At 40.6% G+C, this 27,730-nt stretch overlaps 1 protein-coding gene across 1 annotated transcript; it reads right to left on the bottom strand.

Moving 5' to 3' along the window:
* Positions 1–15,356: 15,356 nt before the first annotated feature.
* Positions 15,357–27,483, bottom strand: LOC124278854. Its single transcript, XM_046714638.1, has 6 exons — positions 27,386–27,483; positions 24,974–25,019; positions 24,171–24,310; positions 22,138–22,284; positions 21,122–21,168; positions 15,357–15,547 (listed from the first exon to the last, which is right to left on the bottom strand). The coding sequence occupies exons 2-6, from the start codon at positions 25,015–25,017 to the stop codon at positions 15,470–15,472; spliced, it is 456 nt and encodes a 151-aa protein (XP_046570594.1). The 5' UTR covers positions 25,018–25,019; positions 27,386–27,483; the 3' UTR covers positions 15,357–15,469.
* Between the last annotated feature and the right edge of the window lie 247 nt (positions 27,484–27,730).

Raw genomic sequence — 27,730 nt, 5'->3', positions numbered from 1 at the left:
TTTACGTGAATATTTCCACTGCCTTTTTTGTGCATGGCAAGGGCAGGTAACTCTAACTGTGGATGAACAGTATTGACCAATTTATAGTTATTTGAAAACTTCTATGACAGTGGTTAGGATTGTAAGATGTAGATAAGTAAACTGGAGACTTGCTATTATTATGTAGGAGAGAAGTTAACAGTGTCAAATGGCACACACTTGTCCCATTGGGTGAAACTGTGCTGGCACACAAATTATAATCATGGAGAGCATGGATTGGTGAACTAGGGCAACCTTACCCTGTCAACTTGATGGCAGGAGGGTTAACATTATGTGTCATATGGGCATCACAACTTAGATCTGAGTGAAATAGTTCAAATCCCATTCATGACATGAAAGTCTTAACGCTGCTACACTGGAATCAGAGTAGATGCAGACATGGGTAAGGGAAGCAACTCTGTTTAGTAATTTGTGGCACCCTAGCTTGGTTGACCTAACCATATGTCTATTTTAGCATACTGTTTCTGGGTGTTCATTAAATGGACAATCCTCTGACAGTCATTGATATTTACTCATTGTTAGGTTAGAAATTCAATGTATTTATGTCAGCTTATTATATCATCAGAGAAATATGTATGTTGAATATCTATCAGACAGGCTGTGATAGAATAAGAAGTGATGACTTTGAAAATAGAATACCAGTATACAAACTAGGGTAGATTTAGATTAGAAGTCTTGCCAACACTTGATGATCGTTGCTTGAGTATAGGGCTTTCCCAGATCTTTCAGCACATGCACAATTTTAATAGTAATTATTTATAATTAAATATAAATTTATTGTAAGTCAATAGGAGGCATTACTTGAGATGTTTATGTTGATGATTCCTACAGATGTGTTTATTCTAAATTATAGCCTTTTTTTACACAATATATTTATACTGTATTTATTTTTTAAGTATATCTATTCTCTGTTTTATATCATATCAATTCTTATTTATGTTACTCTATATCTATATTTTCAAAAACATAACTGCATGATTTATGTTCAGTTATGAAATGTGCACATTCTTGTTTACATTGAGTCTCCGTCCTAGAAGGCAAAAGAATTAATATTGAAAATCATGCATCTAAAGTTTGTTTAAGTAAGGGTGATATGGGCTAGCCTAGTGGCTAAAGCATTTACTCGTCACGCCAAAGACCCGGGTTCGATTTCCAAAATGGGCACAATGTGTGAAACCCATTTCAGGTGTCCCCTGCCGTGATATTGCAGGAATGTTGCTAAGAGCGTCGTAAAACCCAACCCAACTCACTCATTCTGTTGGAAAGAAACAGGGATATAGTTTGTAAAGCCATACTCAGTCAGTCTGTTATCTTCAACACCTGGTTGAGTTTATCCAAGGTTACCCAGAGTAATATACCACTTCCAGTTATGATAAATATCTCGGACCCATATGTTGCCATAGTTTGTCTTTGACATCTGTTTAGCTGATTTGATATTGGAAATAACCATCCCTAAATCAACTGACACTGTTGTACATGATTAGTACTGGTGGTCCGATTGATCGAAGATTGGTTGCAGTGACTAAATGACCAAGCATTCGATCATGTTTTCTCATAATCGAACACAAACAATTTTGGAACACTTGTTTGCATTAACATTATTTTTCACAAGGTTGGTTTTGTCTGTGTCATTAAATTTACATTCATAAGCACTACAAGCTCACTCCAAGTTATGACTGAATTTATCTTAAAGACTCCAGGAAATTTATGTTCCTAACATACTAGTAATCCTTTAAAGATGTGAAATTTGCAAATGCATTCTGTGCAATTTGCAAAAAACAAAACAAAAACTTTGTGCATTAACAAACACAACAGGAAAATTTGATATAAGACGCAAACCAATTATTTTCGATGATTGACAATTATGAGATTTTAATGATCAATTATGAGATTTTAACCAATTCCCAACACTAATGATTAGTACAAGTGGTTAAAAGACCGATACTGATGTTTTGATACTTACCATCACTTATACAGATGAAACTTGCAGTGGCATCAGTAAAACTGTGCATTGTCAAGTCAAAAATACTTTTTTCCAGCAAAAAGTCAAGTTAAGTCAGTCCTTTGATTGATACATTATGAGACTAGAGGCTGCGCTTTTAAATGTAGATTTGCCAGTTAAGGTGTCATTTGATGGAGAATTCAAGCCACAAGTGCGAGCAAATCTTTGTTAAACTGGTGATGAGAATGAATGGTACCACTTCATAAACAAGGTTTTGAGGCTGCATGGGTCCAGGGTATTTGTCATAGAATTGAGGTACCGTATATTACTGTAGATAAGCCGATCTCATAGATAAGCTGACCTTCGTCATCTTTTGTTTGTTTGTTCACGCGAAGTGATACGATGTTGTTCTTACCCCCTGAAAAAAAGTTTGACAAAAGTGTAACCCATAGATAAGACGACTCTTCTACGGACTGCTATTATTGGTCCCCAAAATTCGGCTTATTTACGGTAATATAAGGTAATTCATTTGATAAGAGAGTTGATGACTGGTAGGCTTTCTTGAAGAATATTCTCTTTCGCTGTCACTGTGAGATTAAAGGAACTAGTCATATCACTTGATTATGTTTTTGAATACTTTCTGCAGATTGTTCTCATTTTCTGTATGAAGAATTAACTAGTTTATATTATGAAAAAGCACCATATGATCAGTTTTATGAACAGATGAGGCATTTAATGCCCTATTCTCTGTTATTTATTTGCTGTCTTTCAAATTCAAGAATATTTTCAGGTTGTGCTTTCTATATTTTATCATGCATTATAAACTCTTTAGTACATTTGTATTTAAAACTTGTGAACAAAAATGTATTTACAAATGATTTCATATGGAGAGTATAATTGTTTTATTTTCTTCTATACATTGTTTATATGCTGTTGTAAGTCTACAAGTCTTTGAAGTTTAGATCTGTTTTCTGTGATGAACCTGTCCTGATATTAGCCAAGTATATTTGTCTACAGCTACAGAGAATATTTTGTAACATATTTAGCTTTATTCAACAAAGTACTTATATCAGCAAAGTATTGTCTGTAAAGAGAGCTGTTACAATGTGATGTTGGATGTACTTTTTAATTTCTTTTGTTGGTTGGTGGGGCAGTGGGGTAGCCTAGTGGTTAAAGCGTTCGCTCGTCACGCCAAAGACCTGGGTTCAATTCCCCACATGAGTACAATGTGTGAAGCCCATTTCTGGTGTCCCCCGCCATGATATTGCTGGAATATTGCTAAAAGCGGCGTAAAACGAAACTAACTCACTCATTTGTTGGTTGGAAGCTGGGTGGGTGAGATGATCTGTGTTACCGTCACATCAGTGACCGTGGTTGTGGGTGATGGGGCAGCATAGTGGAGTCCCAACTCCTCCAAATTTTCTTCGGGGCGGTGGGGTAGCCTAGTGGTCAAAGTGATGGACCCGGCAATCCCCACATGGGTACAATGTGTGAAGCCCATTTCTGGTGTCCCCCGCCGTGATGTTGCTGGAATATTGCTAAAAGCGGCGTAAAACCAAACTCAGTCAGTCAGTCCAAATTTTCTTCAGCATAATCTTGTGCAGAAAGTTTGAGGATATTTTTGATTTATACATTTTTGTTTTATATTGATTGACCTGTCTTCCAGTGGTACGCTTTTAGAAATAGTCATGTATAGCTTTGGTTATACAACTCAAAAGTGCCATTTTAATAATTATGAACAATTTGAATGACACAATTTTACAGTTTCGTTTGCACAGTTGTGCTTGATAGAGGTTTTTCTCAAAGAAAACGTTTATATCCATCTGTGTCACACAGATAGTATTGAACATTTAAGAATGCAAGGTCTGTCTTTTTCTTTCTATTACGTGTAAGTTTGGAATTGTATGGCCTCCATTGTGTACTGAATAGAACACAATAACAGGTATCTTTAAACAGGACAGTAGGGCTGCAATGATTCACCCAGTCCGCGTTTTCGATTTTTGATACTGGACACTCGATTCGATCATTTTCAATTCGATTCTTCATACAAGTAAAAACATCAGGTTTCATTTAACTCTCAGAGTTGGCTTTTTACCGTGAAATCCATCGTCAACTTGGCGATGTCTACTAACAACAATTCTTATTGGATAATTAAACTGGCGTCAACCATCACGTTTCGCCTTATTTCAGCTCTTGAAACTACAGGAGTTGGAGTCAAAATTTCATTTTTGCTGTATGGAAATAATTTAAATTGGTATTCAAATATCGAATCGAAATAGTGATAATGGTTATCGAAAATCGAAACTCGATTTTCGATGAATTGAACGGAATCGTTGCAGCCCTACAGGACAGTGAATCCCAAATAAACCTGACCCCCATATTCTGGAATCCCTGCTTTCTGGGCAGTTATTGTTGAGACTATCTATGTAACTTAAAGAGAGAATACAATAAACCTTTTTAACAACCAAACCTGTGGCACAAAAAGGAAGGTTGGCTAAACAACGAACTTTATCATAGACGTGAGTTGTTAATCTGCACCTTTGCTAGAAGCAATTGGTACCGTCCGTTGTATCAGGGTTTCAGCCTATTAGACCTGCCATTTTGAAAATGGTGTATCATAGAAGACAGGATTATTCTCAATGCAATATTATGCTATAGGTACGTTTGTGATTATTGTTTCAAATATTACATTTAGACTAATTGTAATCCTTGTAATTTTTACTCTCTAACAGATGGTCTCAGAAAGTTTGTTTTTCTTTGATGTCAGTGTAATTAAGAGATGCCCATCACCTCAGACTGGAGTTGACTGTCTGAGATATAACTATTTTCAGTTTTGTGAGGAAAATGTTACAGATGCCTCAACAACAGACAGACCTGTTTAACACCTGTTAATTGATTATACATTGATCCTTTAGCCTTTGTTTGACCAGTCAGCATTATATTGTGTGTGATTTATATGTACAGTGTTGCAGCCAGACTGCATAATTGCGGGATTCCTGCTGATTGTACTTACCTTGTCGCTTTAAATTTATAATTTATAACCTTTTTTTATATCGGGCGCCTAATTAATTTAAAAATGTGACTATTTTCGTTGAAAGCGATGTTAAACATTCGGAAATCAAAATTAAAATATTGAAACTTACGGAATTCGAAACGAGGCTTCCTAAGCTCCTCACAATATTAGTGTGTCCATTTGCATACGAAACTGTAGTATGATTCGCTGTATGGAGCTCAACTTGATGTACAGAGTTTATCATCAAATCTTTTGGGCTGTCAAAATGTCAAAGAGAAGGATTACAGATTTTTTTCACATTTTGTTATTAGCCCATATTTTATAAAGGTAGGGGCCAACTGGCCCCTTCCAAGGAAATCGTGGCTGTTGCACTGAAGACCACAGTATGGTCTACTTTGGCCTGATTCCACAAAGTGATCTCACACTGATCATAGCCTATGTTGAAGCATGGGAGTTATGATCAGCTTGGCACTTAGATTGCTTACAGGACCTGGCCCAAGTCGTGTTTATGCTGCAGTTATCTGAACTATCCCATGGCACCAGATGTAATTGTTCTCCTCTCAGCATTGATGTGTGTTGTATATACGTGTATGAAGTATCCAGCTGCTGCTATACATGCTTACATATAGATTGCTCAACTCCGCTCAACCCATGTATCCTTGCAACCTCTCCTGTCATTGTCCGATGATATCTATTGTTAATGTAGTTTAACATGTTTTCAAGCTCAGGGTAATTGTCGGTCGGCTATACCATGTACATCTATCCCTCTGATTCAGTACACTAGCAATTGTTGTTTCTGTTGTTCATTGACTCTGAATACCAATGAATCTTTAGACAGGGAACCACTGATTGGGTGGTTAATACACGCTTACGAGAACAAGGTCTATGAATCTTTAGACAGAGGGAACCACTGATTGGGTGGTTAATACACACTTACGAGAACAAGGTCTATGAATCTTTAGATGGAGGGAACTACTGAGTGGGTCGGTAATACACGCTTACGAGAACAAGGTCTATGAATCTTTAGACAGAGAACAAGGTCTATGAATCTTGGTTAATACACACTTAGAGAACAAGGTCTATGAATCTGTAGATGGAGGGAACTACTGATTGGGTCGTTAATACACGCTTATGAAAACATGGCCCGTTAATCTTTAGACAGATGGAACCACTGATTGGATCATTAATACACCCTTACAAGAACAAGGCCCATGAATCTTTAGACAGAGGGAACCACTGATTGAATCATTAATACACCCTTACGAGAACAAGGCCCATGAATCTTTAGACAGAGGGAACCACTGATTGGATCATTAATACACCCTTACGAGAACAAGGCCCATGAATCTTTAGACAGAGGGAACCACTGATTGGATCATTAATACACCCTTACGAGAACAAGGCCCATGAATCTTTAGACAGAAGGAACCACTGATTGAATCATTAATACACCCTTACAAGAACAAGGCCCATGAATCTTTAGACAGAGGGAACCACTGATTGGATCATTAATACACCCTTACGAGAACAAGGCCCATGAATCTTTAGACAGAGGGAACCACTGATTGGATCATTAATACACCCTTACTTTAGACAGAGGGAACCACTGATTGAGAAACAAGGCCCATGAATCTTTAGACAGAGGGAACCACTGATTGGATCATTAATACACCCTTACTTAACAAGGCCCATGAATCAAGGCCCATGATTGGATCATTTTAGACAAGGCCCATGAATCTTTAGACAGACCCACTGATTGGATCATTAATACACCCTTACGAGAACAAGGCCCATGAATCTTTAGACAGAGGGAACCACTGATTGGATCATTAATACACCCTTACAAGAACAAGGCCCATGAATCTTTAGACAGAGGAACCACTGATTGGATCATTAATACACCCTTACAAGAACAAGGCCCATGAATCTTTAGACAGAGGAACCACTGATTGGATCATTAATACACCCTTACAAGAACAAGGCCCATTGAATCTTTAGACAGAGGGAACCACTGATTGGACACCCTTAGGCAAGGCCATGAATCTTTAGACAGAGGAACCACTGATTGGGTCAGTAACCACTGATTGGATCATTAATACACCCTTACCAGAACAAGGCCCATGAATCTTTAGACAGAACAAGGCCCATGAATCTTTAGACAGAAAGAACCACTGATGAATCTTTAGACAGATGGTACCACTGATTGGATCATTAATACACCCTACAGAACAAGGCCCATGAATCTTTAGACAGAGGAACCACTGATTGGATCATTAATACACCCTTACGAGAACAAGGCCCATGAATCTTTAGACAGAGGGAACCACTGATTGGATCATTAATACACCCTTACGAGAACAAGGCCCATGAATCTTTAGACAGAGGAACCACTGATTGAATCATTAATACACCCTTACGAGAACAAGGCCCATGAATCTTTAGACAGAGGATCATTAATACACCCCTTACAAGAACAAGGCCCATGAATCTTTAGACAGAGGAACCACTGATTGGATCATTAATACACCCTTACAAGGCCCATGAATCAACAGGCCCACTGAATCTTTAATACACAAGAACAAGGCCCATGAATCTTTAGACAGAAGGTACCACTGATTGAATCATTGAATCTTTAGACAGAAGGTACCACTGATTGGACATTAATACACCCTTACGCAGAACAAGGCCCATGAATCTTTAGACAGAGGTACCACTGATTGGATCATTAATACACCCTTACGAGAACAAGGCCCATGAATCTTTAGACAGAAGGAACCACTGATTGAATCATTAATACACCCTTACAAGAACAAGGCCCATGAATCTTTAGACAGAGGGAACCACTGATTGGATCATTAATACACCCTTACAAGAACAAGGCCCATGAATCTTTAGACAGAGGGAACCACTGATTGGATCAGTAATACACCCTTACAAGAACAAGGCCCATGAATCTTTAGACAGATGGTACCACTGATTGGATCTTTAGATCACCACTGATTGGATCAGTAATACACCCTTACAAGAACAAGGCCCATGAATCTTTAGACAGAGGGAACCACTGATTGGATCAGTAATACACCCTTACAAGAACAAGGCCCATGAATCTTTAGACAGAGGGAACCACTGATTGGGTCGTTAATACACCCTTACAAGAACCCAGGCCAGTTTGATAGGGGCCTTAGTTGGGACCATTTGGAACTAAACCATTGCTAGACAATTTCATGTACCGCATATTTAAATCCAGTGAAAAAAAATTAAGTGATCATGAATATTTTGGCTATTCACGATCATTTACTTCTGTTGAGAATGTATGTTCAGACATTACATTTGAGTATTAGACCAATACAATACCACTTCTTGAATAAAGACTTAATTCTCAATTAATAATCATATTTAAAAATGCTTTGTTAACTTAGACTGGAGTAGTTGGTCCAAGGTATACAAGCCGACAATTCCCCTGACTCATGAAGATGCTCTCTATGGTGCTCTATCCTAACACCAACAAGCATGGTGACATTTCTAGCATTTACAACTCTTATATATCTTTGTTACAGCTGTCTCTTTGTCCTTCAGCCTGTTATTGACATAGTTTACAGCTTGTTACTTTTATATACATGTATTTATATATTGTATACATGCACAATCTATAGTACTGATGCATATTTTGTATGAAATAGTTGTGAATTCTGATGATGTTGCAGAGATGCTGAGCTATCCAGTATATAGGAATAGCGATATATCTGAACTGAGCACTGTAGGATGCAACCAATGTTTTCAAGGCTACATAGCTGTTTATGCATTAAATGACCCCAGGGCTTACATTAAAGAGAATGTTGTGGAGTAGTTACTTTCAAATTATCTTAACTGATTTTAGACGAGGTTTTAAGTGTTTCTTCTCCCAAATAAATAATTCGCAAAAGAAATATGTGCGCCCATTTCTCAGGCATGTTCCAGGCCACAATGAGATTGTTAAATGTCCGTGTTATACAACATGATTCAAGAGCTCCATGAAGAGCAAGGAACAGAAAAACTTTATAAATGTCGTTTTTGAAAATAGTACTCAATTATAAACAACAAGAATGGGAATGATTTAGCCGACAGGTGAAATTCAGTAAAGTGCAGTGGTTTCATGTAAAACCTGTTGGTGTTGATTATGACATTTATTGTTTTCAAAATACCTGTACGTTTTAATCTGGTGATAAAAATATGTAAGAACAAAAACATGGAGTGGAATCTACTTTTAATTTGAAAGAATCCCTCACAATGTATGGCTTTAAACTTGCGTGATACGGGTACCTTGTAGGAAGTCGTACCGTACATTAACTGACATTCTCTACATGAGTCAGCTGACACTATACTATTTGAAAGCCCAAGTCCACAGAGGGCAACATTTCTGTTCTAGTTACTATACTATATGTGTCAAAGTGAGAGAGGCATGGATGGCCCTGTTGTCCAGGATCTGCTGATACAAGTTTGAATCCCAGATTCTACATGATTGTGATCTGTACTTAACATCAAAACAGCTCCTGGGTTTCATGAAGGTGAATATCTCTGACCTTCATTACTCATAGTTAAGAGGAGACTAACACGATCAGGTGGTCAGGCTCGCTGTTTTGGTTGACACGTGTCATCGTGGTCTTCCTCAAAGCTGTCCCAGGACAAGACTTTAATGCTATTAACTGCAGCTTCACACCTAATTCCTACACAGTCAAGCGGCCAAAATGTTTTTGATTCTCAGCTAAGTGACCTTGACTTTGGGGAAAAAAAAGATTTTGTTCTTATTTGAGATTTGGTATCAAAGTTATTTCTGGTTAAATTCAGTGTTATTTTTGGTACATGTACTCAGAGTCAAGTGAGCTTATATTATGGTCTTCTTTTCTGTTGTTAACATTTCCTCAGAAACCTCTCAATAAAGTACTAAAGATGCTGAAATTATATTTTTGAACCAGATTTTCAATATGTCTGTACAGGAACATTATTTTCACTGTTTTGACAATGAAAGTGATGTTTTAATATCATTCAGGGAATAGGTTAGACAGAGGGGTGCTTATTGTCACTGAATGAAGTTTGAGCCAATGAAATAAGAATTTGGGGATTTAAAAACAATATTGAATTTGTTAAGACATGAATTTTCAGACTTTATTGAGATAAAAATGAATTTGAGAAAATTCTGAGTGTTTTCTGATCGACGAGGGGCGGTGGGGTAGCCTAGTGGTTAAAGCGTTGGCCGAATGGTTCGATTCCCCACATGGGCACAATGTGTTAAGCCAATTTTTGGTGTCCCCCGCCGTGATATTGCTGGAATATTGCTAAAATCGGTGTAAAACTAAACTCAGTCAGTCTGATTGATGAATTTCAACACAGCTTAAAGGGACAGAATATAGTACTGCTTTTTCTGGTTCTGAAGGGGTTTGGTAATTTTTGTCCTGATATTCTTTCATACATATCTGACAGACATATTTCATGCATCTTTTTTAGTTGAGGAAATTATTTTCGAGAAGTCTTTGTGTCCTTTGTTTCATCATATCTAATGTTTTATTCTTCCATTTTGTGAATTTATATACATACTTACTCTGGTCTAATGATCTCTGTGATATCATTCCATACTCTGTTTATGTTCCTGCTTATCTGCTTATAACTAACTCATTCATTTCTTAGAATTATGAATATTCTTTAACAAATGTTCATATATCATATGTCACGATATGGCAGAGATATTGCCGATGTGACGTTAAATATTAACTCACTCACTCACTCATATATAATATTTTATTTGTGTCTGTAGTTTCTTCTTGTATTTTCGCACAAAATAGTGAATTGACTATTGCATAATATGATTCAAATGTGGACAACAAAGTAAAATTTTATTTTATTTTTATTTTGATTGTTTTCAATATGCAGCTCTTCGGTTCATCTATGTGATGAGTTTACATGTACTGGGTAAAAAAACTATTGCTTGGTTCTTTGTATTTAATGTTTTTTTATTTGTATGTTTTTGACAAGTTAATATTTTGTTTGTTCATAGCCTGTCTGTTCTTTACTGTCCCTGTTAAGGGTAGGGTAGGATATGTGAATGGATGCTGTGTCATCACATATATTACAGTCATAGTCATTCTGTATGGTCTGGTGGGTGGGTTGCTCCAAATATCCGGTTTTATCCCTCTCTGAAGACAGCCTGTCTATATTAGGCTACTGAACAGTGATGGGTAGGGTCTTCAACCAATCAGATGTCAGCCTTCTAAACGAATAAGTTCATTTCTTGACATCTTTGATTTGAAAATTTAATTTCTAGAAAATGTTTTTAAGTTTTAAACATGAATGCCAGAGAATAATCAATCTTCATTGTCTGCTGAAACAGATTCTGTTCACGTTTAAGCAAAGTAGTGTGGAAAATGATACAAAAATCAGTGACCATACCAAGTGTTTGAGAAAGAAACCTCGCAGAGATCACATTTGATGTAACCTGCTGTAGATGCCGTAGTACTGAGAAACGATAGGTGTGTTAGAGATCTAAGACAGTTTTGTGTTGCAGTCTTTGTTTTCAGAAGCTGGTCTTTGTGACTGCTTATAAGAGATACAGACATCAGATATGTAGTCTGAATAATGTGCATGGACACTGATTGGTTGATTAGAAACATCACTGTGGCAACCTCTTGTGGAGTTGTTAGATGTTCAGCTAGAGAGGCATTTGTCAGTAAAGGATCTGATTTGACTGTGATTGACCCGAAACATAAGTGTTCTTTATAGTGGCCCAGTTGTTTAAAAACAAAGTCTGTCTGCTGCAGCAATACCATAAAGCTGGGACCTAGTGATAATAAAAGAGAAAGTTACCTGTTTGAGCGGGAAGAGTAAAAAAACCAGTACATTTTACATCACAATACTTCAGCAAAATTTAGGATGAGAGCACAGATTGACAAAGTGCAGAGCAGTCGTCTTCTGGTGAAACTTATAAATTTTATATGTGTAGGCAGACCATCATAAGTGTTGTGAATTCAGGTGAAGGTGGATTTGAACCCACAGCCATTGGATCCTGGCACAGCCAAGGGATGTAATTCTGAACAGCAAACTGTGATACTTCAGGCCACTCATCCTCAATAAAACACCCCACCCCACCGATAAACATACTCTTCTCTGATTGCAGTTAAACAGTAATCTCTCAACCTATTATAACAGCTGAATTCCTTCACATCTTAACATTAAAAGGCCATCCCTTCTGTGTCTCATATATATTTGGCTGTTCTTGGTTGGTTATTATGTTCATATTTGTCATCAGTGATTGTTCTTGGATATTAATTATAGCTTATGGGGATGTGCCAAGACCTTATGTTTAAATAATAGATACATGTAATAAACTTGATACAGGGACAGTTAATCTTTATATATGACCGATGTGGGATAAACATTGTGTGTGGACATGTTATTCAATGAAACATTGATACATACTGCTATATTAAGCTTAAAGGATACCTGATTCTTTCAAATGAAAGAGGGTTTTCTATAACTTCCTGTGACTAGTATACAAGATAACTGTTGAACATATTGTTAAATGATATATTTATATTACTTTTTGATGCATGAGTTTTTTACTTTAGTTCTGTTATGACTGCACTGATGGATTGATAGTATCACTGCTGTAACAACTGTAATAGGCCAAGATGCTTTTATGGAACTATCTTGTATAGGAAAGTGGTGGTAAATATGGCATGTTTATTGTTATAGCACAGACTTTGTTGACATATTTCAATAAAGCGTTCTCACAAGAGGAGCATGTTATTTTTCTTATGGCGTTACCTGATACCATACATGTCATGTGGTCGTGAACATGGAACATTAATTAAGCACCGCCTGAATGAAAGACAATCTCTAACATTTTGGTGCCAAAGGGCAATTATTCCCCAGCATTCTGGAACTCACATGTAAAGGTTTCACACAATGATATATCAAAGATATGGGTCACATGTTCACATGCTGGAAAGACGCAAAGCACATTGGGGTATAAATTTCATAACAGCAGTATGTGCATTGCAGTTTTCTGAACTGATTTAAAATATGACAGTACTGAAAAAAACCTTGTCCTATTCTGGCAAGTAAATGGCATGCATGACCCAGAGATGACCTGTTGCAACATTGGCTCTAACATTAACCGCAAGGTCATTCGTCGACTTGTGACGGAGCACATGGCCACCGGTGAACTAAAGGAGCACATGGCCACCGGTGAACTAAAGGAGCACATGGCCACCGGTGAACTAAAGGAGCACATGGCCACCGGTGAACTAAAGAAGCACATGGCCACCGGTGGACTAAAGGAGCACATGGCCACCAGTGAACTAAAGGAGCACATGGCCACCGGTGAACTAAAGGAGCACATGGCCACCAGTGAACTAAAGGAGCACATGGCCACCGGTGAACTAAAGGAGCACATGGCCACCGGTGAACTAAAGGATCGGCAAGACCTGGAAGCCCTCTGACCATAATGACTGAGTCCTAAGTCACCTGGCACGACGCAACCTTGTTCCATGTCCCCGAAGAACTGTATTGGCAACAGAGAGTGGGAGTCCGACTCTCCATCAGTACCATCAGACTGAGGCTGCGAACTGCTGGTGTGATGGAACCTCATCCAACCAGACGTTCCTTCCTCAGAGATTGTCACAGTTGGGAGTGTCTGGTGTGGTGCAGGCTCCGAGAAAACCACAATTTGAGGACATTGCATAGGGTACATTGGTCTGATGAAAGTTGCTGTCTTCTGCACGTAACTGACAGCGGTTATCGTGTATGGAGACGTCGTAAGGAGGCATAGAACAATGAGGTGATGTGGGGTTCTGTTTCGAATGACTGCAAGTTAGATCTCATTACAGTAACTGAGACACTCAATGGTCAAAATTATCAACAGGAAGTACTGGATATCGGCCTCACTGACCTCACTGCCTTCGCATTGTCATCGCTCATTTGCAAAACAACACTTATTAAAACATGTTTATATATTATTAAATATAATTCATGAATCCCACTGAGCATCATTAGGGCTTGAGATCTTCCTCATCAAAAGACCGCCTCGAGGGTGTAGTGGTTAGAGCGTCCGCCCGGAGAGCGGAAGGTCGCGGGTTCGATCCCCGACCACGTCATACCAAAAGACATTAAAATATGGTACTTGTTGGTCCCTGCCTGGCTCTCGGCATTAATGGGTACAACAAGGACTGGTCGGCTCGGAGTCAGTATAATGTGTCTGAATGGGGTATTCATGCTTCACTGCGGTATGGTATCTCAGTGGGCTAGCACTATAAAACCAGCTTCAGTCTGGGCTAGTACAAGCAGCCACACATACACATACACACGCATGCACGTCGTCATATAAGCGAAACATTCTCAAGCACGACGTAAAACCCAATTTCACCTCACCTCACTCTTCATCAAACTATTCAGGAACCATGCTCTCAGACATTTGCATGTAATCCTCCATACTGCAGGTAAATTGTTACCAAATTTCAGTTTCAGTTTTGTTTTTGCAAAATATGTTACAGTTAAACAATTACTGTATTCATACTTAGAACAACAAAAGTTTTTTGTGCTTAAATATTGCTCATGCTTTTGTTAGGTGTGATCTAATTTTACTGTGATTCATATTGGAAGAAAAGCAAACTTACATTGATGATTTGATGATTGATCAGTTGAGGCCAATTGTCAACCGCTCCCCAATGTCAATAAACACGATGAACTACAAGATTATTGCCTCATTTACTTTTGTCTTTGTTTACATTTGCTAGGGCAAGCAAGAGAGCCATGTTTTTGAGTTTGAATCCCACCCATTTTGTTCTGGGGAGGTAGGGGGGTCAGCAATTTTGTACACATTTACTAGGGGGGTCAGCAATTTTGTACATATAAATATTAACAAAGTATGCTTCAAAATTATGGGATGGGGAGGGCAGTGGTATTGATTTTGTACATGATATGCAAGGGGTGGTCACTTACTTTGTACCTAAATTTTAGTGGGGGATCATTCACCTTGTACATGCTTTTGCAAAAAAATTAGTTAGAACTGTTCATGGCAACCAACCCATTCAAGTCCGTCGTTAATAAGGGGGTTTATGGATCGGGTGGTCAGCACCTGACTGAGACATCATTGGCTTGTTTGGTCCAGGCTCGATTATGTACAAGCCACCGCCATAAAGCTGGAATATTTCTGTGTGCACTGAAAACCCCCCGAAGTAATAACAAGTATCAGCTTTAAACGTCTTTTGGTACAACGTGGCAGAGAATGGGACCCCGACCTTATGGGATACCCCTATCCACTGGAAAACAGTGTTGGTCTTGACAATTAATGGCATGGACTTCCATGGTTCTGAAGGCTAACACGGAACAGGATGAGGTTTACCATTATTTACTGGTGTCACGTTCATGGCCCTGGAGTGACCTGATTCTCAGTGTGATATTGGCAGAAAACACTGATCACTGTGGCATGTTTGTATTGTTTATTATTATGTTGATGGTGCTGCGGTGGTGGTGATCGAATTCTCAAAGTGCTGAGTCTGCAGGATGAACAACACTGTGAGGAGCTGAAAGATGGAACGTGTGTTAGAAGGAAGCACCATTCGTGAGCAACTCATGTTATTCCGGTTGTCTAACTGGCTACAGAAATGGACAATTCGTGACGAACCGGGCTTACGAGGTAGAGACAGTAGCTTCATGTTGAGAGATAGTTCAAGGTGAATGAAGGTCGTATTTCATATTTTCATCAAGATTTAATTTAATGTGGAAATATATACTCAGCAGCAAAATAAACGTCAGTACGAATTCAAAATTATATAGGCACTGTAATCAAATCATTACAGAAATGGACATAAAGCGGATCAAAAACATTTTTTGTGTACAATATCTTGACACATCAATGAATAACTCGGCACAATTTCAATACATTACGTGTACGTTTGCAGTCCATTCAGACTCTTGACTTCAGTATCTAGTGTGACCACCACGAGCGGCAATAACTGCAGCACAGCATCTATGCATGGAGTGCACCAGTTGATTGATGAAGGCCATTGACACCTGGAACCACACTCTGAGAAAGGCCTGGCGCAATAAATCGGCTGTGTTCGGCCTTTGTATGACATTATTCAGTCTCCTCTGAATTTCATCCCAAAGATGTTCAATTGGGATTAAATCAGTACTAAGGGCTGGCCACTGCATAATGTTGACACTGTTCTGCTGTAGGAAGTCATGCTGGAAAATGTTGTTCCGGTGACGTGTGAAATGTGGTATGAAGTGGGGTCTGAGAGCTTGGTCGATGTACCGCACCGCTGTGATGTCGCCTCCTCTCCCTGGACCAAGGTTCTGGAACACCACAGGACCCACTCTCTTGTTCAGGCCTATTCCATGCCATACCATGACGCTTGCACCTCCCAATGAGTTTCTTTCCATAACACATTTGTTTGAGTAACGCTGGCCACGTCGTCGCCATATTGATACGCAGTACCGACTCTCATCTGTGAACAGAACAGTTCTCCATTGCCTGTATCGCCAGTTTTGGTGTTGTAGTGCAAACTGTAGACGTTCACGCCGATGACGAGTGGTGAGGTAAGGTCTAGGGCAATGGAGGTTCCCGCTGTTAAGACGTCGGCGTTCTGTCTGGCGTGCTGTTTGGGATGCCTGCATGAAGAGATTTTGTACATGCTGTCGCACAATATGGCGGTCTTGTCTCGTGGTGACCCTTGGTCTGCCAGTACGGGGGCGATCATTTGTGGTGTTGGTGGCCCAGAAACGTTGCTGCAGCCTGTAGATTGTCCGAACGTTGACCTGGAAGTGATTGGCAACGGCTTGTGCAGTGTGGCCCTCTTCAAGTCTTCCTCGCGCCTGGTTCCTCTGAGCTGTCGGGAGAAGGGGCATCCTGCTGACGTTGTAATGTGAATGTTTCAACCAGGTTTGGGGGTGCATTTTATTGGGCTGGTCCTTGTGAACAGCACGTTCAGCATGAGTTGCATGAAAAACATGGAGCATACCGTACCATCTCCGAGATCAGGTTGCGTTTTTGGGACCATTTCCTGGGTTACATTATGAGTTTGGGAAGGAATGTCTTTGCTCAAGTAAAGTTGGAATGTTGTCAACAATATACAATCAAAACATTAAATGAGTTTACAGTTATCCGTTTCTGCGAAGGAAAATCCCAAACTGACGTTTCGTTTGCTGCTTAGTATATACTGAAAGTGGGAAAATGTCCACTGCAACTCATCGTATCACAAGGCCGTGGGGTGTTCCTCATGCTATCAGTCAAAGATATATACTGAGTCAAAAGAGAAACTTCACATTCTTTCTTAAGGGCACTATAAAAGAACAAGAGATGGTAAGATGGTTACATTGTTATTATACTGTATATTTCATTGCTGAGATTTGTGTGATGTCCTCGATACACTGACAGTGCCATAATCAGTTCCATTAGGCTACACCGCCGTTCAAAAACATGGGTATGCAGAATGTCAAGTCACAAGAATAAAAATGCGAAATTTCTCAGTTCAATATCGTGTATGGCCACCCCGCGCATTCACCACTGCCAAACACCGTCTCCTCATCGACTGCCTGATGCTTGTGAACACGTGGTTGGGGATTCTGCGCCATTGCTCTTGCAAGGCAGCGCCAAGCTCCTGCAAATTCTGAGGTGGGTTCCTAAGACCACGAAGCCTTCTCCCAAGTGCATCCCAAACGTGCTCTATTGGATTAAGGTCAGGGGACCTCGATGGCCAGTCCATGACGTTGATTCCAGCGTTTTGAAGGAAATTTCGTGTCAACATCGCGGTATGCGGCCGAGCATTATGATGCTGGAACTGTAGACCTGGGCCATGAGCCGCCATGAAAGGAACGAGTTCAGGGGTGAGGACCTGGTCGCGGTAAGCAGCAGCTGTGAGGTTTCCACGGATGACCAGAAGTCGGGAACGGTTGTTCCCACAGAAAGCACCCCACACCATGCAACTTCCGCCCCCGAATCTGTCGACTTCCTGTACACAACATTGGGCATACCGTTCACGACGTCGTCTCCAGACTCTATGCCTGCCGTCCGCGAATCTGAGGGTAAACCTGGATTCATCGCTAAAGACGACTCAATTCCAGTCTCTCTGGGTCCATCGGAGGTGACGTTGGGCCCCCAGCAGACGTTGACGCTGATGACACGGCGTCAATATTGGCCCACGATATGGACGTCGAGAATGGAGATTGGCAGCCCGCAACCGATTTCGAATGGTCTGTGAGGACAGTCGACCTCTAAACATCTCAGCCCTGGTTCGTGTAGCCGGCAGAAATCTGTCACGTAGGTGACGTAGGACGATTTGACGGTCTTCTGCTCGTGACGTCACACGTGGACGACCCGACCTTGGGCGATCAGAAGTGGTGCCAGTTTGTTGTAGACGACCTCGCAAGTCATACACAGTACGACGGCTGCATCCCATTGCTCTTGCGACGTCAATAACTGATCTTCCCGCTTGCAACATGCCAATGGCACGTTCACGTTGCACATTTGACAATCGTGGCATTTCAAGTACCGTTAGAACTGTGGTTTAAAAGTGTTTTTTTCAATCCTTGAGGCCAATGCAAACACGCACATATGAAGAAAACTTCGATGCGAAGATCACGTGATCGACTGCACGTGCAAAACCAGATTTGGCACTAACGTCATTTGCACGACGAATGGATGGGTTTGAGTGGGTTTTGCTAACGTTTTTCTAGAGTCGAAAGATAGGGATCCAATTTCGGATGCATAGATGTATCATCAGAGAAAAATTATTCATTATTTTTCAAATTACATTTTGTGAAGTTTCTTTTTTGACTCAGTATATATTTGCTGAGTCAAATATTCAATAGCAAGTGTATTCAATAACAAGAAGGACGACTAGACGAGCCCCCCCAAAAAGTTTGAATGTTATACCAAACGTGAGAAATGTTTCGCATGAAGGTTACTATTAAGTTGATTTTGTGTTCAAGTTTAAACACTATAACAATCTGAATTATCTGCATTAGGCATTATCGATACCGGCAGGACACACACTTGGTCAGGTCTCTGTATATGTTACAGTCAGATTGTGAAATGACTAAAACTTTCAGTGATTTCGTGAAATAACTAAGAGGGTCAGCCATTCAACTATCCCTACTGCCCGTTCTCTTTCTTCCTGGGTTAACCTTGGCATTCTCTCTGTGTGACTTTATGTGTAGTGATATTGCAGTGTTGGACAGGCCATTTATACTGATTTTTCGCACGATCTTTCCCATGTATCCGACTAATACATTTGTTTCGTGTTTCTGAGAGTCGGGGCCACAAAATGCGTTTTGGCGATTTGTTTCGTGCATCGCGAACATTGGCAATCGTTATCAAGCATATTTACATCAATTGTGGTGGAAACGTCCAAACCTATTTATATAGCCAATAGCGAAATGGCTGATCCTCTTAGTCATTTCACGAAATGACTGATTTCACAATCTTACTTTGTAACATATAAAGCTGCACTGCACTGCACTCCACTATTCTGCAAGGAGCAGAGAAATTTAGAATTGAAAAATATACCCGAAGACAAAGATTATTGTGAAACAGTAACAACGAACAGAGTGTTAAACTTTTACTGCCGCAAATGAAATGATATTACATAGGAAGACAAATGTTTCAATGTATGGTAACGATCAACGGCCCATTAGAACAGCGCACTTGGCATATCTAGATGAGCCACAACACGAGGGGGGTTTACATCGTCAGTAGCGAGTGTGTCCATCCTGTGCATTGATGCAGGCCTGACACCGTAGCCTCCTTAATGCCACTGGGGCGGTGGGGAAGCTTAGTGGTTAAAGCGTTTGCTTGTCACGCTGAAAACCTGGGTTCGATTCCTCGCATGGGTACTATGTTTGAAGCCCATTTCTGGTGTCCTCCGCCGTGATGTTGGTGGAATATTGCTAAAAGCGGCGTAAAACTAAACTCACTCACTCCTTAAGGCCACTATACGTCAGTGAAAGTCCTCGGAAGATCATTCCAGATTCGAGAAAGGATTTGACGGAGTTCCAGCAGCATGCTTGGAGGATTCCGATGACGTCGTAGACGTCGCTCCATTTCATCCCAGATGAGTGACATACAAAGGGCATCATGCAGGCCAGGGTAACACATCAACATTGTTTCTGATACAGATACTGTTGTGCTACTTGAGCAACATGTGGTCTGACGTTATCACGTTGAAACGCCACTCAACGGCCGTTCTGTTGCACAAACGGTGAAGAGGCATCTCACAGAATTCAAGTTCTCTACAATCACAATCATTGGCGTCCTTGCTGTTATTCCATCCCAGATCATAAAGCCCCCAACCTCCAAAATACCCCCTTCAATAACACATTGCGTGGTGCAACGCTCACCAGAGCACATGCAGACACGTGTTCCGCCGTCAGCTCGGTAAAGAAGGAAACGTGACTCTTCGGTGCAGAGAACTCTTCTCCACTCACGTGCTCGCCACCACAAGTGTCTGCTTCCCTTGAGACGTCGACGTTGATGTTCTCGCGTCTTAACTGGCCGTCTGGCTGGGCATCTTGCACGGATGCCGTAGGCGCGAAGACGTCATCGAGCTGTTGTCGCAGATACACCGCTGTTGCAAGGTATGGTACAAGCTGTAAAGGTTGCTGGCTAGAACTTGTGTCGGAGGTGCGTGGTTCGAATCCATAGGTCTTGACATGGGTTCGTTAGTAGTGGGAGGCCACTACTGGGGACGATCTATAACTTGATTGTTTAGTTGAAGACGCCGCAATAAGTGCCACGCTGCGAGATACCAGGCTGAAGCATCCGGATAGATATCCATTTGTCATTTCCCACAAAGCTTGGAATGTCGAACTTGATGAACAGAGGCGTTGTTTCACTTCTGCAGTGGTCAAGACTGCATGGAGTGGAAATGATGAGCCTCTGGTTGTCAGGCCGTTTAAAATCAACACTGCTTGCCGTTTTCCTCGATTATGTCAAATTTCGTGCAATTCGAACAACTGCTTTCTCCGACCATTTTAAAACGCTTTCTTTGGTTGAACTCTAAAACATCATTCTCAAGAAAACCAAAGAAAATATTCCAAGTCACAATAACTTTTGCCTTAAGTATATAATTGTTAAGCCCTTGTTTCATGTCATCTACCTGTTTGTAGTAAGCCTTGAATTCTTGCTTGTCGACAGTTCCGTCATCTGTAAACATATGATGATGCATTAGTGAAATTACTTTCCAGGAAATAATATCATGATTATAGTAAATTCAGTTTCTGTATTGATGACTGCATTTCTGGGCTGACAAAACGTTAATAATCATTTGCGAGTACAGGTCTTTCAAGGTGAGGGTGAGTGAGTGAGTGAATTTGGTTTTACGTCGCTTTTAGCAATATTCCAGCAATATCATGGCGGGGGACACCAGAAATGGGCTTCACAAATTTTACCCATGCGGGGAATCGAACCGGGCCTTCAGTGTGATGAGCGAATGCTTTAACCACTAGGCTACCCCACCGCCCCTCGATCGGTGAGGTATCAGCAGTGTACAATCTAGTTCGGTCTTACTGTTAGGCTCAAACCCGTGAAGGTCCAGGTTAGAATATTGGCCTTGAACGCCGCATTCAATATTCCAGCTGTATGGCGGCAGTCTGTTAATATCGAGTCTCTACCAGACAATCGAGTGATCAACAGCATGAGCATTGTTCTACCCAAATGGGATATGACGACATGTGTCAACCAAGTCTGCGAGGCTGACCACCTCATCCCGTTAGTCTCCTCTTGCGACAAGCATGGGTTGCTGTAGATCAATTCTAACCCGGATATTCACGGGTTATCATCAATTTCATATCCATCTATTCAATTAGTCACGATCTTAGGTTTCTGGCGTGTCGAAAAGACGCTTCTCTGCCCTGATGCGAGACACGAGTCTATACTTATAGACCAGCTGTAATGACCCTGGATATCACTGTGTTGTAGGGGCGGTGGGGTAGCTTAGTGGTTAAAGCGTTGGCTCGTCACGCCGAAGACCCGGGTTCGATTCCCCACAGGGGCACAATGTGTTAAGCCCATTTCTGGTGTCCCCCGCCGTGATATTGCTGGAATATTGCTAAAAGCGGCGTAAAATTGAACTCAGTCAGTCATTGTGTTGTAGAAGACGGAATTGTTAGCTACTGTTTTGGTCCATCCTGTTGTAGAGTGCGTCCAGGTCGGAAGACGTCACATTACCGCTCTGGTCGTCGTCGTACTCCAGGAACAGGGCGTCTGCGACGATGTTGAGAGTTGGCTCCGTCACCCCCCCAGTGGAAGTCGAACTCGGCCCGGGTTACCTCACCGTCTCCTAGAAACCAACACAGACCGTGGACACACGTGATTTGTATGTTGAAGGGTGGGTTAAAAACAAACAGGAATATTTTTTTTCAAAAAAGGAAAATAAGCATTTGCCTTTTTTCTATATTCTAGGACGAACTTGATTTGCTGTATATTGAAGGGTAGGTTACAACAAACAGGCATTTTTTCAAAAAAGTCAGAAGCATTTGCTTTAGTGTCCCCCGCCGCAACGCGAAACGGGGGACTATGTATTCAGCGGCGTCTGTCCGTCCGTCCGTCCGTACGTCCCGATTCTTGTTAACGCGATATCTCATGAACTGTAGTACCCAGTGTCTTCAAATTTGGTGACAGACTACAATGGGGGATTACGCAGACACCAGTTGATTTGGGTGACCTTGACCTTATCTTCAAGGTCACCACGACACTTTGAACACTTTTCAAACTCTTGTTAACGTGATATCTCATGGACTTTTATACCCAATGTCTTCAAATTTGGTGACAGCCTACAATGGGGGATTACGCAGACACCAGTTTATTTGGGTGACCTTGACCTCATGTTCAAGGTCATCACGACACTTCCACCACTTTTCAAACTCTTGTTAACGCGACATCTTATGGACTGTTGTACCCAATGTCTTCAAATTTGGTGACAGCCTACATTGGGGGATCACGTAGACACCAGTTTATTGGGTGACCTTGGCCTTATCTTCAAAGTCACCATGAAACTTGACCGCTTTTCAAACCTATTTAAGCACAATATCTCATAAAACATTGCACCCAATGTTTTCAGTTATGTTGACAGCCTGCATTGGGTGATTATGCAGACACCAGTTATTTCAGGCATCTTGTATGTGACCAAAATATTAAAAGTAGTAAATATAGGTATTCCTTTCTTTAGCGGCGGGGGACATTGCCATATCAGTGGCAAACACTTGTTTTTCATATTTAAAAAAAGCAATTGCAATAGAAAATGTTATTTGTTAATTTATCCCCGGGCGTGACTAATCATAATTCATTGATAAAGAGTAGTTCTTTCTGAACACTTGAGATAGCTGTCAGATAACATGCAACTTGTGTGACTGGAGAATAGACAACCTATCGATTGCCATCATTCGGCAAAACCGACCAGCTAGTTAAAGTGAGTGAGTGAATGAATTAGTTTATTTTTACGCCGGTCTGTATATAATCGAGGCAGACAATCCAGTGATCAGTAGCATGAGCATATATCTACGCAATTGAGTGAGTGTATTTGGTTTTACGCCGGTTTTAGCAATATTCCAGCAACATCACGGCGGGGGACACCAGAAATGGACTTCACACATTGTACTCATGTGGGGAATCGAACCCGGGTCTTCGGCGTGGCGAGAGAACGATTTAACCACTAAACTACCCCACCGCCCCTCTACACATTTGGGATATGATGACATGTGTCCACCACGTCACCGAGCCTGACCACCCGACCCCGTTAGTCGCCTCTTACCATAGGTATGGGTTTCGGAAGATCAATTCTAACCCGGATCTTCACTGGTCAGATAGTTTAAGGAAACGTTTGAATGGTGTTGGTACTGAGCGAAATAATCACACCGACGCAGAATATAGTTACAAATTCTATCCCTGCCTGGACCATGATTGTCCATGTCCCCTAGGGGGTGAGTGAATGAGTGAGTATAGTTTTACGCCCCTTTTAGCAATATTCCAGCAATATCACGGCGGGGGACACCGGAAATAGGCTTCACATGTACCGATGTGGGGAATCGAACCCGGGTCTTCAGCGTGACGAGCGAACGCCTTAACCACTAAGCTACCCCACCGCCCCATATATGTCCCCATCTGGGGATATAACCGTTCGATTGCCGCCATTGATACGCTACACTTACCGTCAGTGTCGTAGTCATGGATGAATAGTTTCACGTCACTCCTGTCGAATTTTCCGTTGTTGTTGGAGTCAAAGGTCTTCCACATATTGTCTGTTTCCTTGTTCACGTGGGCCTCCCAGGCCGTCACCGGATCCGTGTCACTACAAGGGGAGATAAGCATGTTAGAGCGTACCTGTATATGATGAACAACGGGGAGAGTTCTATGGATATACAACTTCTTTATTATCAATATGAGCGACGTTTCGGTGTAGCTGCTAACACCGTTAGCAAGCAAGTACATGTACATGTTGACGGGTCAAACTCGATTATTTACGGATACCGTCCGTATGCGAACACGTTTATGTGGCGTTACAAAAATAAACAAACAATAAGTTCCGGTGGGAAATAAGGAAATTGATATACAGGCAGTGATGCATGTGATAACCTATCGATCTATAGGCGTAGTCATCATAGGAGTAAACTCTTTAACCAGACAATCAGTGAGAAGCTTACAATTACCGCTACGCCGAATTGAATCGTTTGGAGATTTTTGAAAATTCGACGAGCTGATGGATATTTTTAATCAAGTGTCAGACCGCGTGTCAAATGCATGGTCGTTACTGTGACGGGATGATGATGATGATTTAGAGATTTTTCGTGTGTTTTCCAACATAATGCCTATTTTGCACACAGTGTTTTTCATACGGTTAATTATGTCGATTCATAAGTCACGTGACATTGACTCGTCCAATGGGGAAGCCGTACATAGTGATCTTCGTTGGAAACGACTGCGGATTGGTTTTATACGAGGCAAGTGTTCTTACCCCAGCACACAGGGCAGGAGGAGGAACAGGGCGTACTGGAACATCGCTGGAACACAGAACACACAGCTAGTCTTTAAGTCTTAACCCAGTCTCATCTAGGGATTACCGTACATACTGTAGTGTAGGTTCGACCTCATATTGGTCTCATCCATATTTCACCTCATGCTTGTTTCTGTTGTTTGAAATCAGTCACATTCCGTTTTGACGAACTTTATGTATGGAACTTGCGTTTTCTCGAAGTTAAAACTTGGTCCTTGCGCATTACTTACTCAGTAATTAGTTTGCGGTTGTGTCACCCCGGATAGCTCGAAGTACATATGTAGGTCCCGTCAACTTATACACAACGGTGTTTGAAAGTAATATATTTTACTCTGACATATTTGTTGCTGCTGGTTATTGAATATGTTGTGTATATAATGAAACGTAATTTTAGGTTTTTGATGTGTTGAAACTTCACCAGTAAACAAAAACGAGTAAATATCTTCCAACATTTTCATAACTGGGTATTATATATTTGGAAACTGAGCCTGTATCTCGATTCCGCTAGTAAAGTCTTTTGCGCTCTGCACATGCACACTTTCATTCACACCTGGCCAACCCGACATTATAAAAGTACCTACTTAATTAAAAAAAAATATCGTCGGTGCAACTATGTGATAACGCTTATAAAAAATGACTTTCATCGGTTCTAAATATAGACTAAATATAGACAGCTGGAATAATGCTGAGTGTGGCGTTAACAACAAACAAAATGCAAAGTGTTCATGTTTGCTTTGTTGATCTGTGCATGCACGACGATGTTGCTGACGTCACAAACTTGAGGTCAGGATACACCTTCAATCACATATTTGCTCTACTGTAAATGTCAAGAGTGTGGTTTTGACGTTTTAATATCATTGATTAAGTGATTTAGATTTATGACTCAACTGCAATGTATAAGATATCTGTAGTGTGGGTTCATATATGTTCAATGTTTATTCAATATATATTTTTAATATTTTAGACTTGTCTGTTTTCTAGACAGCTGGTTCAGGGACTCTTCCCTTGGCTGGTTGTTTATCGTGTTGACTAAATCATGGGCTTGTCAGGGATTTTTCCACGGATTTCCATTTGAAGTTCTTAGTGGATAGTGATGCTGCCTTCCTTTACTAGAATTCTTGAAAACTGTAAAATGCTGTTTAAACTTGGTTGTTGCGTTGTGCGGCGGGACCCTAACACACAGACTTACCACATCAGATTTAGTGCACACATCTGTCACATTTCAAATTGGAGGCCAAACCTGCTATGAGGAAATTTCAGATTTTGAAAATTGTGTTGAATCACTATATTGATGAAGTTTTGGACATGAAGTTTTGGAAATGGTTAAAGAAGAATGTTTGACCAATGGGAAATGAAAAAACTTGAAATTCAGTTACAAATTCAAAAAAAGAAAAAATAGAAAACAGGAAGAATTAAAAAGGCAAGAAATGGAATTAAGAAAGTTTGAAATGAGAAAGACATAGCAATAAGAGAAAAGAGAGAGAAGAAGAGAAATTTAAGAAAACTGGAAATTGACAGAGAAATTGAAAGGCATGCAAGACTGGTACCTCCTTTTAATGAGAAAGAAGTAGACAAATACTTTCTACATTTTGAAAAGTTGCTGAACACCTCAAGTGGCCTAGGTGGCTCAGCAAACTGTTTTGAAGGGTAAAGCTCAGGGATGCTTACTCGGCCTTGTCGATACAGGAAAACTCAGGCTATGATCTTGTCAAAGGACACTTTTAAAAGCTTTTGAGTTAGTGCCTGAAGCTTATCATCAGAAATTCAGAAATGCTTATAAAGGGACAATGAGACTTTTGTAGAATTTGCTAGGGAAAAGGAAACCGGCCGAACTAATGGCCATTTATTAACCGTAACACTATGAATATGCGCAACTCGGAAATACGGGTTTTCTGTCAGTTATTTCCTTGTCATAATTGACAAGGGGAGATAATGGATATTTCTCATGAGATTATTCTGTAATCGGCCAAAAACATTATGCCACATATAACGTTATGTTAGATCGCGTGCGATATGTCGTTTTGCTTTTTCCATTAGCGATATAGGCAAATGAATATAGTTTTACTTGACAGTTAGCAATATGCTTGCAATATCCCAGCCGTTGACACCAGAAATTGGCTTTAAATATCGTAACCATGTAAGGAATCGAACCCGGACGTTCGGGGTGACAAACAAACGCTATTCCCACAGAAGTACTTCTCGTTTATGAAACATACTTCTCGATGTTTATGAAACTGACCATTAGTGAATAGTAGAAAGAGTAGCAAACTTAGATAGTTTTTAAAATCTCACGAAGTTCTGTTTCGATATAAGAAGGTACATAAGTACTTAAAAAAATTATGAAAATATTTTAGCCCCTATCACGAGTCTTACCTGTCTTAATGGTGAGAGTTACGAAATGAACATATGGCGGGAGAAGGAAAGCTGGTATGCTTCGCCACGTGACATGGGATTGGGGAAATATTTAAAAACAGTTGAGATAACGATTAACTCTGGAATGGAAAAGAAAATCTGAAGGAGACATACTACGAACTATTGTAGCATTAACTTTTGAGCGATAACCCCTTGGCCTGAATACCGTTTTCTCGAAATCCCTACTTTCCAGACAAATCGTATCTGTACAGTATAAATTATTTGTGTCACCAGCACTGTCTGCGTGGTTTTAAGAACTGAATGAGTTTGTACAGCAGGAGTGTGTGAGTGAACTTAGTTTTCCGC

The sequence above is a fragment of the Haliotis rubra genome, unplaced genomic scaffold (genome assembly GCF_003918875.1).
Source record: "Haliotis rubra isolate DU_JTF1 unplaced genomic scaffold, ASM391887v1 Scf242, whole genome shotgun sequence".
NCBI lineage: Eukaryota > Metazoa > Mollusca > Gastropoda > Lepetellida > Haliotidae > Haliotis > Haliotis rubra.
Note: the sequence above shows the minus strand (reverse complement) of the source record. Positions and strands in the feature narration are given on the sequence as shown.